Source organism: Euprymna scolopes, chromosome 43 (assembly GCF_053919585.1).
Source record: "Euprymna scolopes isolate OS-2025 chromosome 43, ASM5391958v1, whole genome shotgun sequence".
NCBI lineage: Eukaryota > Metazoa > Mollusca > Cephalopoda > Sepiida > Sepiolidae > Euprymna > Euprymna scolopes.
Genome location: NC_136524.1, coordinates 38791538 through 38806537, shown reverse-complemented (window position 1 = coordinate 38806537; position 15000 = coordinate 38791538). Strand labels below are relative to the sequence as shown.

The 15000-nt window shown below is 32.7% G+C and overlaps 1 protein-coding gene and 1 long non-coding RNA gene across 9 annotated transcripts in view; one reads left to right on the top strand and one right to left on the bottom strand.

Moving 5' to 3' along the window:
- Positions 1-5113, bottom strand: part of LOC145268301 (serine/threonine-protein kinase MRCK alpha-like) — a 350826-nt gene extending 345713 nt beyond the window's left edge. For all 8 annotated transcript variants that reach the window (XM_080123725.1, XM_080123727.1, XM_080123729.1 and 5 more), the window contains exon 1: positions 4488-5113. In XM_080123725.1, coding sequence (XP_079979851.1) covers positions 4488-4656 — 169 coding nt within the window. In that variant the 5' untranslated portion in view covers positions 4657-5113. The remainder of the gene's footprint in view (positions 1-4487) is intronic.
- The window catches only part of LOC145268302 (uncharacterized), a 51431-nt gene continuing 41331 nt past the window's right edge, over positions 4901-15000 (top strand). Inside the window, exons 1-2 of the long non-coding RNA XR_013864868.1 lie at positions 4901-4978; positions 11488-11544. This is a non-coding gene — a long non-coding RNA (uncharacterized LOC145268302). The remainder of the gene's footprint in view (positions 4979-11487; positions 11545-15000) is intronic.

The window sequence follows — 15000 nt, the reverse complement described above, 5'->3', positions numbered from 1 at the left end:
GAAGTTAAGCAATGTTGAGCCTGGCCAGTACGTGATGGGTGAGGTGACCATTTGGGAAGGCTATATATATATATATATATATATATATATATATATATATATATATATATATATATATATAGAGAGAGAGAGAGAGAGAGAGAGAGGTTTATGTTTACGATAAGCTTTTTACGCAAATATTACACAAGTAGAATATCTGCATAAATATAATTACACGTAATAGTTAACTGAAGATGATCCTCCCATAAGAAAACTGTAAAAAAAAAACTAATAGGAAATTAATTAAAATGAATGTTTTTAAAAAAATACGCAAATTATCTAGATCTTTGCAGATGAATGCAATTCCACGACCCATGTATAAGAAAGTTGTGATTTCTTTTTAAATAAATAGAAAAAAGGGGGTTTTTTGATATGAAAATCAATACACGCGCGTGCGTGCGCGTCTTCGTGCCATGTGGGACATTCCGGTGCAAATTCAATTGTCAACATATTCAGAACCATGAAAATGTAGAGGGTAAAATGAATGTTCGTAAAAAAGAATAGACCTAGATCTTGATAATTATTTATTCAATTCTATTTTAAAATAAACGAACATAAACATTTTATGCTAAATTTATCAAGAACACGCAAAAAAAATTTTTTAATCGGTATAGTTTGATTATGCCCTTTTGTTACCGCGCTATTTATTTTAAAAGTATTTTCAAGTTAAATTCAAGTTCTACGATATCTTTTCTATAAAATTGTTAAGTGCAGGTAGAGAATAGTTACAAAACATCCCCCCGTCCCCATGTTAAGAATGGCTTTCTAAATAATAACGTTATTTCAGCACGGTAACAAAAGTACATAGGTACGATCAAATCAAAGTTTTTTAGAATTCTAACTAATTTTTGTTAAGGTATGAATATAGCCCTGAGATGTTCTATTTATTAAGATTTTGGATGTAGTATGACTTTCTAAAACATTCACGATGTCTTTCTGAACTTCCATCGTAATTTTAAAACCAAATCAACTGAGTTTCCATTTGACAGTTTAAATACTTTCAGGTCCTTTTTCGAAATTGTTAGCGTCACAAAATAATTTAATTTTTTTTTTTTTTTAACTATTAACAAAAGATAAAAACAGCTCACTTGTTTACGAATAAACCAAAAACGCATTCTGGCGGATTTAAATTGCGTAATAATCAAATTATTTTTTTTTTTTTACGTTTTTACAGATATTTTTGTTTTTAATTTCAATAAATAATCGATTAATAATCAATAAAACGAAACTATAAGTCACATAGAGGCGATAAACATACATACGAGAAGTAGGCACACACGCCACCATAAAGAGAGAGAGGTTAGTCGTACGACTGCTTTTTCATCTTTAAGACCCGAAAGGACTTTTTTTTTTTCTTTTCACGAAGTGAAGACATTAGTCGTGCCTTCTTTTCGTTCGACAAGATTTGTGCATAAATAAAAATAAAAATTTTGTAGAGAAATAAATAAAAAAATAAATCAAATCAAAGATTCGCGATTCATTCATGAAACTTTATTTTAGATATTAGGACATATCTTTCAAGTACATTAAGTGCGATTTGCTAGAATTGCAACGAAAAGCCGTATGATAAAAAAAAAAAAGAAATCTTTTCTCTGTTCGTGAAAAAAGAAAAAGAAAAATTATAGAGGTTGCATCTATTATTACTCATCCTCTTAAATAATAATTATAATAGCTAAAAAGGACAGACTCATAATTGACCTGCTTTTCTTTTTTCTTTCAAACATTTTATTATTATTATTATTTATCAATAACTGTATTTAACCAGTGCTGCCCGGGTGCAATGTTTAAATGTAAAAAAAAATATATATTTGGTACTTGTACAGTTTACGGATCGTGCTGAAATAACGTTATTATTTAGAAAGACTCTAAATATGGGAGGGATGGGCGGTTTTCCTTCTTTCTTAACAATCCAGTACTTTCATCTACCAATTTAATAAACAAAAAATAATGTAAAAAAATTGAATTTAACTTGAAAATCCCATCAAAAAAATAGGAAGGTCCGTATTCTGCGTAAGTACCAAATATTGTGTGTGTGTGTGTGTGTATATATATATATATATATATATATATATATATATATATATATATATTAAACAGGTGTTTTAGTTTTATTTTAATTTCGATTTCAATAAATATTCGATTACAAGTAAATAAATAATTCAATGTGCATTCAGCGAAAACACACACACACGAAAACAGATAAAACTTTTGTTTATTTATTTTGCAATTTTTTTTATTTCGTTCAAGCAGAGGATGAGGCACGAGGCAGTCACCAGCACCAGCTGCTGACTGCACCATAACCGAGAGATCTTTTTAATATTCTAAACATCCTTTTAAGCGAAATTGTTTGAATCTCTTTTGCACTTGGTTCACCGGGTATATTTTCCAGGTAGTTTTTTTTTTTTTAATTCTTTTTCGCAGGCCTTGTTGCTCCTATAATTACTGGAATGCCAGAGATCTTCCTATGATTCCAGTTTCTTTTCATGCCACACATAAAACCTTGGTATTTCGTTACCTTTTCCCTGGGGAAACTTAACTTCTACTAGGGTTGCTTCTTTCTCCTAATTCCATATAATTATGTGAGGTTTAATGCTTGATTTCAAGGTACATAATGTTTGGTGTATGACTTATTTCCAACTGTTCTTTCTGGTAAACATGTCCCCATGATTTGCTGGAGCATTTGATGTTCAACTTTTTACAGATCGTCCAGTGGAGATATTTGCGCACTTTTAAAGTCCAGCAAATTTTTAACACATTTTTATATATAAAAAAGTTTTAAAAGAAATACGTATTAATAATTACTTTCAAAGAAAACAAATATACGTATTAGATTTTAGTTCATGTTTGTAATAAGGGATAAAATATTCAGTCCAATTTAAACTTACATTCCAAGACTCTCTTTACCGATTTGGTAAATTTTACCAATTTTTTTACCTGGTTTCCACCCTAACATTTTCCTTTAAAAAGACGATTTTATATAAGGTTTTCGGGTATGCTGAAAACGAATATTGCATTTAAATTTTCCGCAAATAAGTAGTTTTCGAATATTAAGCAATGCCATTTTTTGTGTGTGCTGAGGCCATTTTGGTACGCACGACGAGCGCTCTCGCGTGTGTAAACGCAACCCCGAGAAACCACGCGCGCGCTTGCGCGTACAAAGATGGCCACAAGCAATAATATAAGAGACGACATTGCCTAATATCCGGAAAATTATTGGTTTGCATAAATTTAAATGCGATATTCGTTTTCAGCATACCCGAAAACCTTATATAAAATCGTCTTTTTTTTAAAGGAAAATGTTAAGGTGGAGACCAGGTAAAAATTTACCATCAAATTTTTTAAAGTACAAAAAAAATACATATATTGCACAATGTACATTTTCGTCAACCTTTATAGGATTGATTGATTTCCAATAATTATATATATACATATACACACACATACAAACAACAGTAAAATGGCGTTCTATAATATACACGTGTGTCTAGTGATAGTACGATGGGTTTTTTTTTTTTATCGATATGTAGATTAATACAATCTGAAGGGTTTAGATTAAGGGAGTGTACGTTTTCAACATGCCAAATTCTTTTCAAATTATTGAAGGATTTGGGCAAAAATTAGCACAGATTAAGTCTTTTATACAAAAAGAAAGAAAAACAATCGATTAATTAATTAAATCTTTATGAATATATTTTAAGAAATCTTAGACTGCAATCTCATTTTTAAACTACAAATCGAATAATCTTGCGAATGACGAGAATTTGGGACGCTCAAAACGTATACAAGCCTAAATAGCTTAAAAAATCGTTGTAAAGAACGTGAATGATAATATTAATAATAATAATAATAATAATAATAGGAGGCTACAACTAAAAGAAAATCCGTGGATAGAATTAGAGGGAGTTTCTAGAAAAACAGGAATCATAACCTAAAAATGCATACTAGTTTTGTGCAAATTTGTAATTATTTAGACTAAATAATAGTCTTAAAAAGGTGTTACCGTATGATAGTTAAAGAACTTACTTAACGTAGAAACGTATACATGCAAACTCAGTAATGAAAATATCAATTTCTTTTTATTTACTTATAATCTATGTTTGTGGGTTATTGGGTTGGATATTTAAAATGTGGGCATTAAGAACGATAAAAATGAACCCTCACTTTATGTTCGACACGACGGATGAAGATATTTTTTTTTATTTTTATTTGTGTGTGTGTGTGTGTGTGTGTGTGTGTGTGTGTGTGTGTGTGTGTTAAAAAGGTAGACAAACTAGGATGCTAACTTAATACTATTCTAACAAATGTGGACACATTTAAAAGTAGTAAAAATTAAATTTAAAGAGGGGGGGGGGTCAATCGGAAACGTCAAAAAAAAAAAAAAAAAAAAAAGGAAAAAATATAAAACAAAATAATAAACTAATTTTATAATTGGGATCACAAATACATACCAAACTCGACGAAATCCGAAATGTTTTTCTCTCTACGCAGAGTTGAATTGCAGCATTCGTCAAACAGAACGAGAAGAACGTCTAGCAAGGTTTCAATACTGAAAGCTTCTTCATGGCCCCCGTTCACGTAAATCCTCTCCAATTCTTTCAGACGTTCCGCGATAGACATGATGGCAAACAATAACAGCTACTACAGTAGGCAACTAAATTGAAACCTAATTAGAAAAAACAAGGCAGGTCTTCTGACATTCGGGAATGTGAGATTTTACCCTTGGTATATTTAGTCACTCATATGAGCGACTGGAGTAACATGGCCGACAGAGAATTATGGGATAAAAGAATGACGTCATTACTGACATTGAACGTTTTTTAGGTCCACGAGAAAAAACGTCACCCTCAAATAAAAGTCCACCCAGAAATTAGCATCAAAGGAATTAAAATGGCAAATCATTACACAACGGCATAATATCCATCGTTAAATCGTAGTTGAGGTCTGTACATATCTATCTTGCTTATATATTTTTTAATTTCCTACTTAATATTTTAGTGTTAAAAATAGCAGGCCGGCGTGATTATTTGAGGGAGACATTTTCTTGTTATCACCTCCTTGGCTGACAATTCACGACACTTTAACGAGAGCAGACAGTGTAAAAGATGTCGACACTCCGTTTGCTCAGAATTATAAGAAGAAAAAAAACCCCAAAAACTTAACTTCTTGTTCAGGAGATTGTTCTCCTTCATTTTTTTTAGGGGAGAAAGGATATGCTTATTGTCCGTGAACTGAGGTGACCTCACCGGGGAGAATGCAGACGGGTTTGAACACGGTTACTTTTATACCCGCCTAGAGTGCCCCCCCCCTCCATCTTTTGAGGGAGGATCTAGCTTCCTTACTTTAAACCCGACCTTGTGTCACTTTACGAATCCGTAAGGATGTGCATATATACAGACGTACCTGATTCCCATATATGTTTGGATGAGGTATGGTTCAGTTCTAAGGGGCGCGGAAGGGAGATTTTGTGATCACCAATCACTTGAGGGGCCCCGACCGGGGAATACCAACGGATCCCTTATTGCTTATTTTTATAATTTTCTAAAGTGCACACACCTCGTTAAACTGTTTCATGCCTAACCTTGGTGTAATGGGGACTGGGTAAATACCCCTGGCTTTCTAGATATGATCAAAGTATATTCTTTTTTGTCCTTGATTAGGGAAAGAGGGAAAATCTCAGAGACTGGAGCAATTTTATTTATTTATTTATTTATTGGGTATTTTTTACATTAGGTCCCACTCCACAATTTTCTTTAAAATGACGACTTTTGACTATGCTGAATAAGAAAATCTCATTTGAATGTTGCAGAGACAAGAGTTTTCGAGATGTAAAAACCTGTATTATGCATTGTATGCGTGCGTACAAACATGGCTGCCAGTGAATCACAGTGCATAATACAGGTTTCGAAAACTACTGTCTCTGAGATTTTCTGGTTTAGCATAGTTAAAACCCGTAAAAGTCGTCATTTTAAAGAAAATTGTGAAGGTGTAAAAATTTTCCATTTATTGTTTTCATTCCAGAGTAACCTCTTTTGGGGTATGCTGACTATCCTCAAATTAAAACCGAGTTTTTATCAAATTTGAACCCTACCGGACCGGACCGCAGGGGCGCGCACCTCGTAGGTAATGGCGCACGAATGGAAACGATACCCCTGTCTTTTTTTATTATTTATTTTTTTATTTTTTTTTTTTTTTAGCGGATTATTATCGAATGGTCACAATTTTACCAGATTATTAAAAAACATCTTTTAAAAAGTCAAAATTTAGATATTTGTACGGGGTTCTCAGTTTCTAATCCAACGTTCTAGTAAATCGGTCACCCATTTTAGAACCACTCGACGTTTTTAGGCCAAATTTTGCGAATTTAGCTTTTTTAAAGCAGTTTGACCCTTTTTTGAATTTCGCTTTCTCCGATTATTTTATTGTACATATTTATGATTATTTTCAAGTTTCCTCAACCGACATTTACAAAGGTTTTCCTGGACCAAGTTTTATTTCGCTGAGTATATGTTTATTTTTTTTGTTTTGTAATCTTAAAGATCGACGGTGTGATTATGATGCGATGAAAATGGTTGGTGCTTATGCACTTGTACCGTGCTATTGTTTTTTTTTATTTTATTTTCAAATTAAATTCAATTTTTAAGATATATTTGCTCATTATAAATTGTTAGGTGAAAGTACAGAATAATTACAAAACACCCTCCCATATGGGTTTCTAAAGAATAACGTTATTATTTAGCACGTAACATATATGCGCAAGTACCAAATAGTTTTGCAGTATAACCAGCAAAACGAAAAGCAAATATATAACAAATAACTGTTACCAAAGGCAAATTAAGTTACTAATCTACTTAGCTGGATATTTTTTGTGTGTTTTAACTTATTTTCAAGCGTCTGTTTAGTTTGAAATAAAAATAGTGCAGAGTCTTAAGTTAGAACAAAAAAATGGCTGGCATTGGACGGTTATCTGGGGAGTCTTGATAATCGCCCAACATCGAAAATTAAACAAAATACTGGTAGAATTTTACACGATTGGTGACATTTATTGTGTAGGTTTCTATCAGTATTTAATTTTCGATTTTTGAGCGATGACTGAGACTTGTAAGATGACTGATGCTAGCTATTTTTTCCTTGTTCTAACTGAAGACTCGGCACTATTTGTGTTACGAAATATAAAACACTTGAAAATAAGTTAAAACACTTATCCAGATAGGTAAAAGAAGAAATTCATTTATTTATATTTTTTTTATACATGCCTCTTTCTTTTTTTTATTTTATTTTATAAATATTAAAATGCATTTATTTTCTTAAAAATGCGAATTTTGTGCTATAACGCTTATTCTCTATATTTTTTCACGGGTTTATTCGCATTGGTACAAAAAGTGGTCAAAAAACAAATATATAACAAGTAAATGTTATAAAGTGGTTACAAGGTTAGCATATATATATATAATATTATTTTTAAAATATAATTATCCACTAACACATGTTTCGTCTACGACTCATCAGAGTGGCTGAATCTAGTGAGATTCGAAATCAGGACCCTACGGTAATGCGCCTAAACCCCTTACTGCTGACACATCTCGCAAGACTATCTGGATATATTGCGATTTACTTAGATGTTGTTTATTTTGGTTTTAGCGATATGTTTTGAATATATATATATATTATTCCATATTCACCATATTCACAAGACACGGTGCCACTTTGAGTAGGGGGCTACTATCGGGGACATAAGTTGCAGGGGTATTATGAAGGGAGATGAGTAGCAAGATGTCTGTTTACATTACACTTGAACTTCTGCATGTCAGTACGGTTGGGAAAGCAGAATCCCGGAATATATAAGAAAAAGAAAATTAAAACTGTAAAGTTGAAATTTACAATCAAAATTTAATGTTCAACTGAATATTCCCAAAAAAACAATTTACAAAGTCCTTATTCCGCGGAGTTTCAAAGAATGCTATTCTTGCTATTGTTCTCACCAGAGGACAAGAAAATCAGCAATTTCTTTCTGCCCTTTGATCAGAAGAATAGCATTCTTTGAAACTCTGAGGAATAAGGACTTTGTAAATTGTTTTTTTGGAGTATTCAATCGAACAATAAATTTTGATTGTAAAGTTCAACTTACAGTTTTAATTTTCTTTCTCTTATAATAAGCTTTACTCTCTATTGCGTAGTGAGCTTTCTTATTCGGTTGGGATTAAATTATCTATATATAAATACTGATATTTATATTAGATTGAAGTTTACCATTGCGTATATCAGGTAAAGACTACATCCTTTTGATTTCATTGCTTATATATATATAGTTTAAAATATAATTATCCACTGACATGTGTTTCGTCATCTACGACTCATCAGAGTGACTAAATCTAGCCAGTGGATAATTATATTTTTAAAAAAATATATATGCCGCTCCCCATCTGGGGGTACCAAATTGGTAAAAGGGAAAAATATTCCCAACTCGCATTTAGGTAAAAATGCACTTTCTTATAAATAATTGAATTCATTCAAAAGGTATCGCAAGACAAAAACGAATAAATAATATATATAATATATATATATACAAGTAGGCTAGTGTGTGTATATATATATATATATATATATATATATATATATATATATATATATATACATACTAGTAGGCATAAAATACACTCAAATATGATATTTTGATTCATGCAGATTGTGTATTTATTATATTATATGTAGTAATGATTTAAGAAGTTTTTTAAAAAATGACTCGTGCGCCACCACCGCAAATATAAACCAAAACGTGTAGCTTATGATTTACTGTTTCCTTTAATGTTAATTCCTGAGCTATGAAAACATGTTTGCTGCAAGGCTAAAAATTAAAACATGAACCAATAGCTATTACCTTATGCATACATTGGTAAATAAAAGACATAAGCAATCATCTGTGTTTGTCATCTTTCTTTGCTATTGCCGTTTTTTGTTTTCTTTCTCCAACTTTGGCTATTTGTTTTCCCAAGATGTTGGGGAGGGCGAAACAGCTCCCTATAAAAAGGGGAGTGTCCCAATGAATAGCAATTGTCTGATATAAGAGGTTTCCCCTGCATTGATCAAACTTTACTGCTTTTCTGGGCGTCCCTGTTACGAGTGCCAGGGGGGATCTGATGCTACAGATTCAGTTTCGCTTTTAGACTGAAAAGTGAAACAAAGATGTGGCAAGTGAAAAAAATCTTGGAAATAGCGTGTAAAAGTCGGACAAATTAAAGATAGACGCGACCTCTCTTTGTAACTCGTAGATATTATAATTTAGACAGCATATAAAAAGTTATAAGAATGAGCGACCAACCCGAGAACCACCCCGAAAAAAACTTACCGGACACACACAAAAAGTGCACACAAACACACACATTTTCGCTTTTATATATATATATATATAGATAGATAGATGACTAGCGTGGGTGCCCGGGTGTGTGGAGGTGAAAAAAAAAAGTTTTGGTAGGCAGGTAGGCTCGAACCCGAAGTCTTGACGCAAAGGTGGAAAAGAAAGGAAAAACAACCTGACATCTTACCACTCGGCCATGACACGATAGAAAGTAAAAATCGTTCTAATTTAACAATTAAAATTTGACATGCAGAAAATGGATGAGTTAACGCAGGAGAAGAAATGAAATCACGCACTTAAGTTTGGCTGGAAGCCAGTTCTTTCCGTCGTAGTGGGAGAAATCAGCTCCTCTCAAGAGTGGGGAGCTCTGACAGTGTCTTAATGAATAGCAATTGTTTGATATGAAGAGGTATTTCGTACAGTGATCAAAGCTGATTGCCTTCGACACCGGCTGCCCATGGAGGCCAGTGACTCGACCATTTTTTTTCAAATTAGTTTCACTTTTATATGAAAAAGCCAAACAAACACGTGGAGAGTAAGAAATATCGCGAAAATAGCATGTAAAAGTTGTTCAAATAAAAGATAGATGCGACCTCCTTTGGTAAATCGTAGATATTATAATCTAGGAAGCATATAAAAAGTTTAAGAATGAGTGACCCCAACCAAACGCCCCTCCCCTCTCCAAAAGCCTTTGCTGGACATACAAAAAATGTGCACACACTAACACACATTTTGCCTTTTATATATATATATAGATGTTCATATTTTTTTATCCTAATTATAAAGATTAGATTGATTTGAAAAACCAAGATACATATAATAATTATAGTAAAAAAAATACTAATAATAATAATAATAATAGTAATAATGGCAAATTTGTAGATTAACACCTTAAACTAAATACGCATGCAAAAATGCCAGATTTTAATTTATAAGTGACTAGCAAGGGGTACCCGGCATTGCCCGGGTGTTTGGAGGTGTGTGTGGAAACTCCATAAAAAAAAAGTAAGTATGAGGATCGAACCCGAACCCTTGAGGCAAAGTTGTAAATTAAAGTGTGAAAAAAAAAACATGCGACGTTAACCATTGCCCCACTGCGACATGCTGACGGAAACACGTTTGAATTTATTTAACTACTTGGATTTAGCAGGTGCCCGTTTTAATGAGTTAATGAGATCAAGTTTGACTGCGGGATTTCATTTACTGCTGAACGCTTTCCCCCCCCGCCCAAGATGTTATAGGAAAAAGACTAACACACATACGGTGAGTGACAAATGTTGAATATTTATCTTCCCGAAATCGAGCAAATTAAATAGACAGGCGAGCTTCGTTGTTAACTGTGAGATATTACGATTTATATGTGATATAAAAAGTTTTAAAAAGTTGTGAACCGACCAACCGCTTCTCTGAAAAAAGCCTTTTGTAGACACACAGAAAAAGCAAAAACATACCGCTGCCTATGGAGGCCAGTGACTCGACCTTTTTTTTTTCGACATACATACATACATACATTTTCGCTTCGCTTTTATATTTATAGACTAGCGAGAGGTACCTGGCGTTGCCCGGGTGTTTGGAGGTGTGTGTGAAAACTCTGGGGGGGGGAGTTAAAATTTAAAAAATATTTTGGTAGGTAAGTATGAGGATCAAACCCGAACCGTTGAGGCAAAGTTGTAAATTAAAGTGTGAAAAAAAAACGTGTAACGTTAATGATTGCCCCACTGTGAGATGCTTACGGAAACACGTTTGAATTTATTTAATTACTTGGATTTGGCAGGTTCCATTTTAATGAGTTAATGAGGTCAAGTTTGACTGCGGGATAGTATTTATGTTATAGGAAAAAGGCTAACCCACATGCGGCGAATGACAAATGTTGAATATTTATCTTCCCGAAAGCGAGCAAATTAAATAGACAGGCAAGCTTCATTGTTAACTGTGAGATATTACGATTTATATGTGATATAAAAAGTTTTAAAAAGTTGTGAACCGACCGACCGCTTCTCTGAAAGAAGCCTTTTGTAGACACACAGAAAAAGCGAACACACGTACATACATACATACATACATACATACATACATTTTCGCTTTTATATTTATAGATTACATGGAAACACTTTGAAAACATTTGTGGAAAGAAAAAATATTATGGGGATTTTGTAAGTATATACAATAAAATTTTTTAAAAAGTGGTAAATAAACAAATATATAACAATTAAATGTCATCAAAGGTTAGATACAGTAGAAACCCCGGGATGCGGCATTAATCTGTTCCGGGGTTGGGATCGTAAGGTGAAATTGCCGCATGTGGAGCCTAAGCCAAATTTGATACAGTACATAGTAAAACTTAGTAACAAAATACAGTACAGTATATAATACACATGTATATAACCAAATAACATTATAAATAACACTGTAAGATGGAGTAAAAACTGTAACAAGGAGGCAGAAAAACATTGTATTCCACAGTCTGAAAAAAAAACGTATTCGAGAGCCATTGTATCCCGGGGTTCTACTGTAAGTTACTCTTCTACTTTTGTGTTTTAATGTATTTTAAAACTTTTATTCGATTCAAAAAAACAAGTAATACTGAGTTATATTTATATATTTATATATATATTTATTAATCATCAGACTACTGTTCTCATTTTGAGTGTGATTTTTCACAACGTTTCGGTTGATATAACCTCCGACCTTCTTCAGGTGTATCTTGTCGAACTCGGAAATGTTTCTGTCAAACTCGGGAATTTTGGTCCGCAAGAACCCGTGGTGCAGTGGTTAGAGTACTGGGAAAAATCAATTGTAAAAGTAATATTCTCCTGAAGGTTGAAGGTTCAATCCTCAGTGTAGACGACCGAAAAATACATTTGCGAATTACTTAGGACCTCTATCCAGTCATGGCTGACGGAACAAGAGCACACTACCCCCGTAAAGTAAATAAAGGGTTCCACTCAAAATTCTGTTCAAATTCCCGAGTTCGACAAAAACATTCCCGAGTTCGACAAAAACATTCCCGAGTTCGACAAAAACATTCCCGAGTTCAACAAGATACACCTGAAGAAGGTCGGAGGTTATATTGACCAAAACGTTATGAAAATCACACTCAAGATGAGAACAGTAGTCCGAATAATAATAATACAAATAACCAATCCTCATCTCAAAAATTCAGAAACGTTAGTATTGAGTTGGTAAGTTAAACCAATAAGAACATGGCCGACAAGAACATGCCGCCTTTGGAGTCAATCAGTAATTGCTCAAAACTCGAAAAATAAACAAAGTACTGATAGCAGGCAATTCAATAAGTGTTTACATGACATTCATTGGGCGAATTTCTATTTTGCTTTGATTTCATGATTTAAGAGATTGAGACATTACAGTTGAATGGCTGATGTCGGCCATCTTGTCATTCTAACTTATCAGCTCGTCATTACTGGTAATGGTGCGTAGAAGGAGACACTAACTTTTAAACGCACCGGAAGTTGGCACCCGCGGCTCTCAATTTAGGTATGGAAGCACAGAATCGATACAATTTTCAATTATATTTTATGTTTATTTTTTTTCACCCCCTTACAATAAAAATATATGAAAATACGTAAACGTTTTTTATCAATTACTTTTTACTCTTTAATTGCATAAAATGATATGCGATTAAAAAAAGTTTTTTAAAAAAACAATTGATAAAATTTTTAACACATGTGAAATATTCACATTTTTAAACTGTTAAACTATTTTCTGTTGCACATAATAATTGTTTTTTTTTTTTTTCGATATATCTATGCATAATTTCCTAAAAAATGTATCTCATTTTTTTTAAATGTTGATATAATTGCTGTTTTAATTTTACAAAGTTCTAACTTGCTTCTCTTTATGTATTGTATACAAGAATTTGATAAACTCATAGTGAGATTTTGATCTATATTTTTAACTTGTGAAAAAACTGAAAAAGTACAATAAACCATTATTTCAGAGACCAGACAACGAGGTAAGGCAGAGTGGTGCCAGCAAAATAAAAAAGAAAAGCTTGTTCTAGCATTATAAACCTCATAATATTAACAATGGTCACTCTGAGAGGCTCATATAAAAGAGTTTAGCAAATAGGTACGAAAAGAAATTTGAACATTTTTCAAATATTTGATAAGGGGGTAGACAAGTGAATTCTAGAATATTTACTTTGTTTACCATAATTTACTATTTAAAAAATACATTAAGCTTTAAAAGTCTAATGGTAAATTTGGGAATGGGATTCCTTATCTGTGATCTTGTGGCTCTTGGTTTTATGCTATAAATAAACAACCTTCTAATAAATACATTATATTTGTCTCAATTTTTATTGTCAAAAAAAGAATTTGAAAGAATTGGAATTTTTTTCAATTCTAATACCCAAAAAGTTCTGATTTTTCAGATTCCCGATTCTGATTAATCATCTAAACACTGGTATGAACACTGAAAAACTTGAGTACAAAAAAAAAAAAAAAAAACAGCAGTTAATTTAGTATAGGGGTCTCTTTTTGCATAGTCGCTTCTTTTTGTCATTGCCGTTCTGTTGGTTGCTTTAGGAATAAGCTTCTTTTCATATGATGAAAGAAGACACAAGGAAACATTTGCTGAGAGTTTTCTTCTATTACATTTTTTCTATTACTATTTATGAAAACTTTTTTCTTGTTCTCATGTAATGCTTGACACTACTTGTATTTCAAACCAAAAAAAAAACATTTTACAATGAAAAAACAAACACTAAAAACTTATCCAACTAGGTAGAAAAGTAACTTCTCTTGCCTTTGGTAATATTTATTTGTTATATACTTGTTTTTTTACCACATTTTTTTTTATACTTCTATGGATGATAAAACAAACCCAGAACTTATTTATACATAAATGGAATGTTTATGCAGGATTTCTTTTTAATAGTCGTTTTTGTTTTTGTCATTGGCGTTTTGTCTACTGGTTGCTTCAGAAATAAGCTTCTTTTCATGAAGAAAAAGGACACAAGGAGATGTTTGCTGAGAGTTTGCATGAATGGTTTTATCTTGAAGAGAATTCACATAGGAGAGAGAGACTGTTCTCTTAACTAATTATTTGCTTCTTAACTTATGTTTTCTAATTTAGTTGAAATGAGTGGCACAGATGGACAGACACAGAGGCAACATTCTGCTTAGATTATTTCTTCATTAATGGTGATGCCTCATTCGCACGGCTTCCATGGAGAGCCTGATTTGAAAGTCTTTGCTTCATCCAGTTTGAAAACGTGACATTATTCATCGTCATTCTGTTTTATCTGCAGCATTTGACCTGCTTCTCCCTGCCGCAGCTTTACATCATCCATCTTTCATTCAACGGTGGGAATGATTTTGTTATACTGATCTGGATTATCATACACTCATGTGTGACCCTTGTCAAAATCCACACCAGCTAACTTAACCACTATTGGCATAGATTCCTTTATGTGTAACAGTAAAGCAGTAGAACAATAATGACAAAGTCGATCCATAGAAAAATAAAGTGTTTTATTGACTGCAGACAACTAATTTAGAAGAATGGTTAAACAGGTGTCTGTCTCATACAACCCCTGAAAAGAAGAAACGTCTTGGTAACAGAAGCTGTTCAGCTAGTTACGC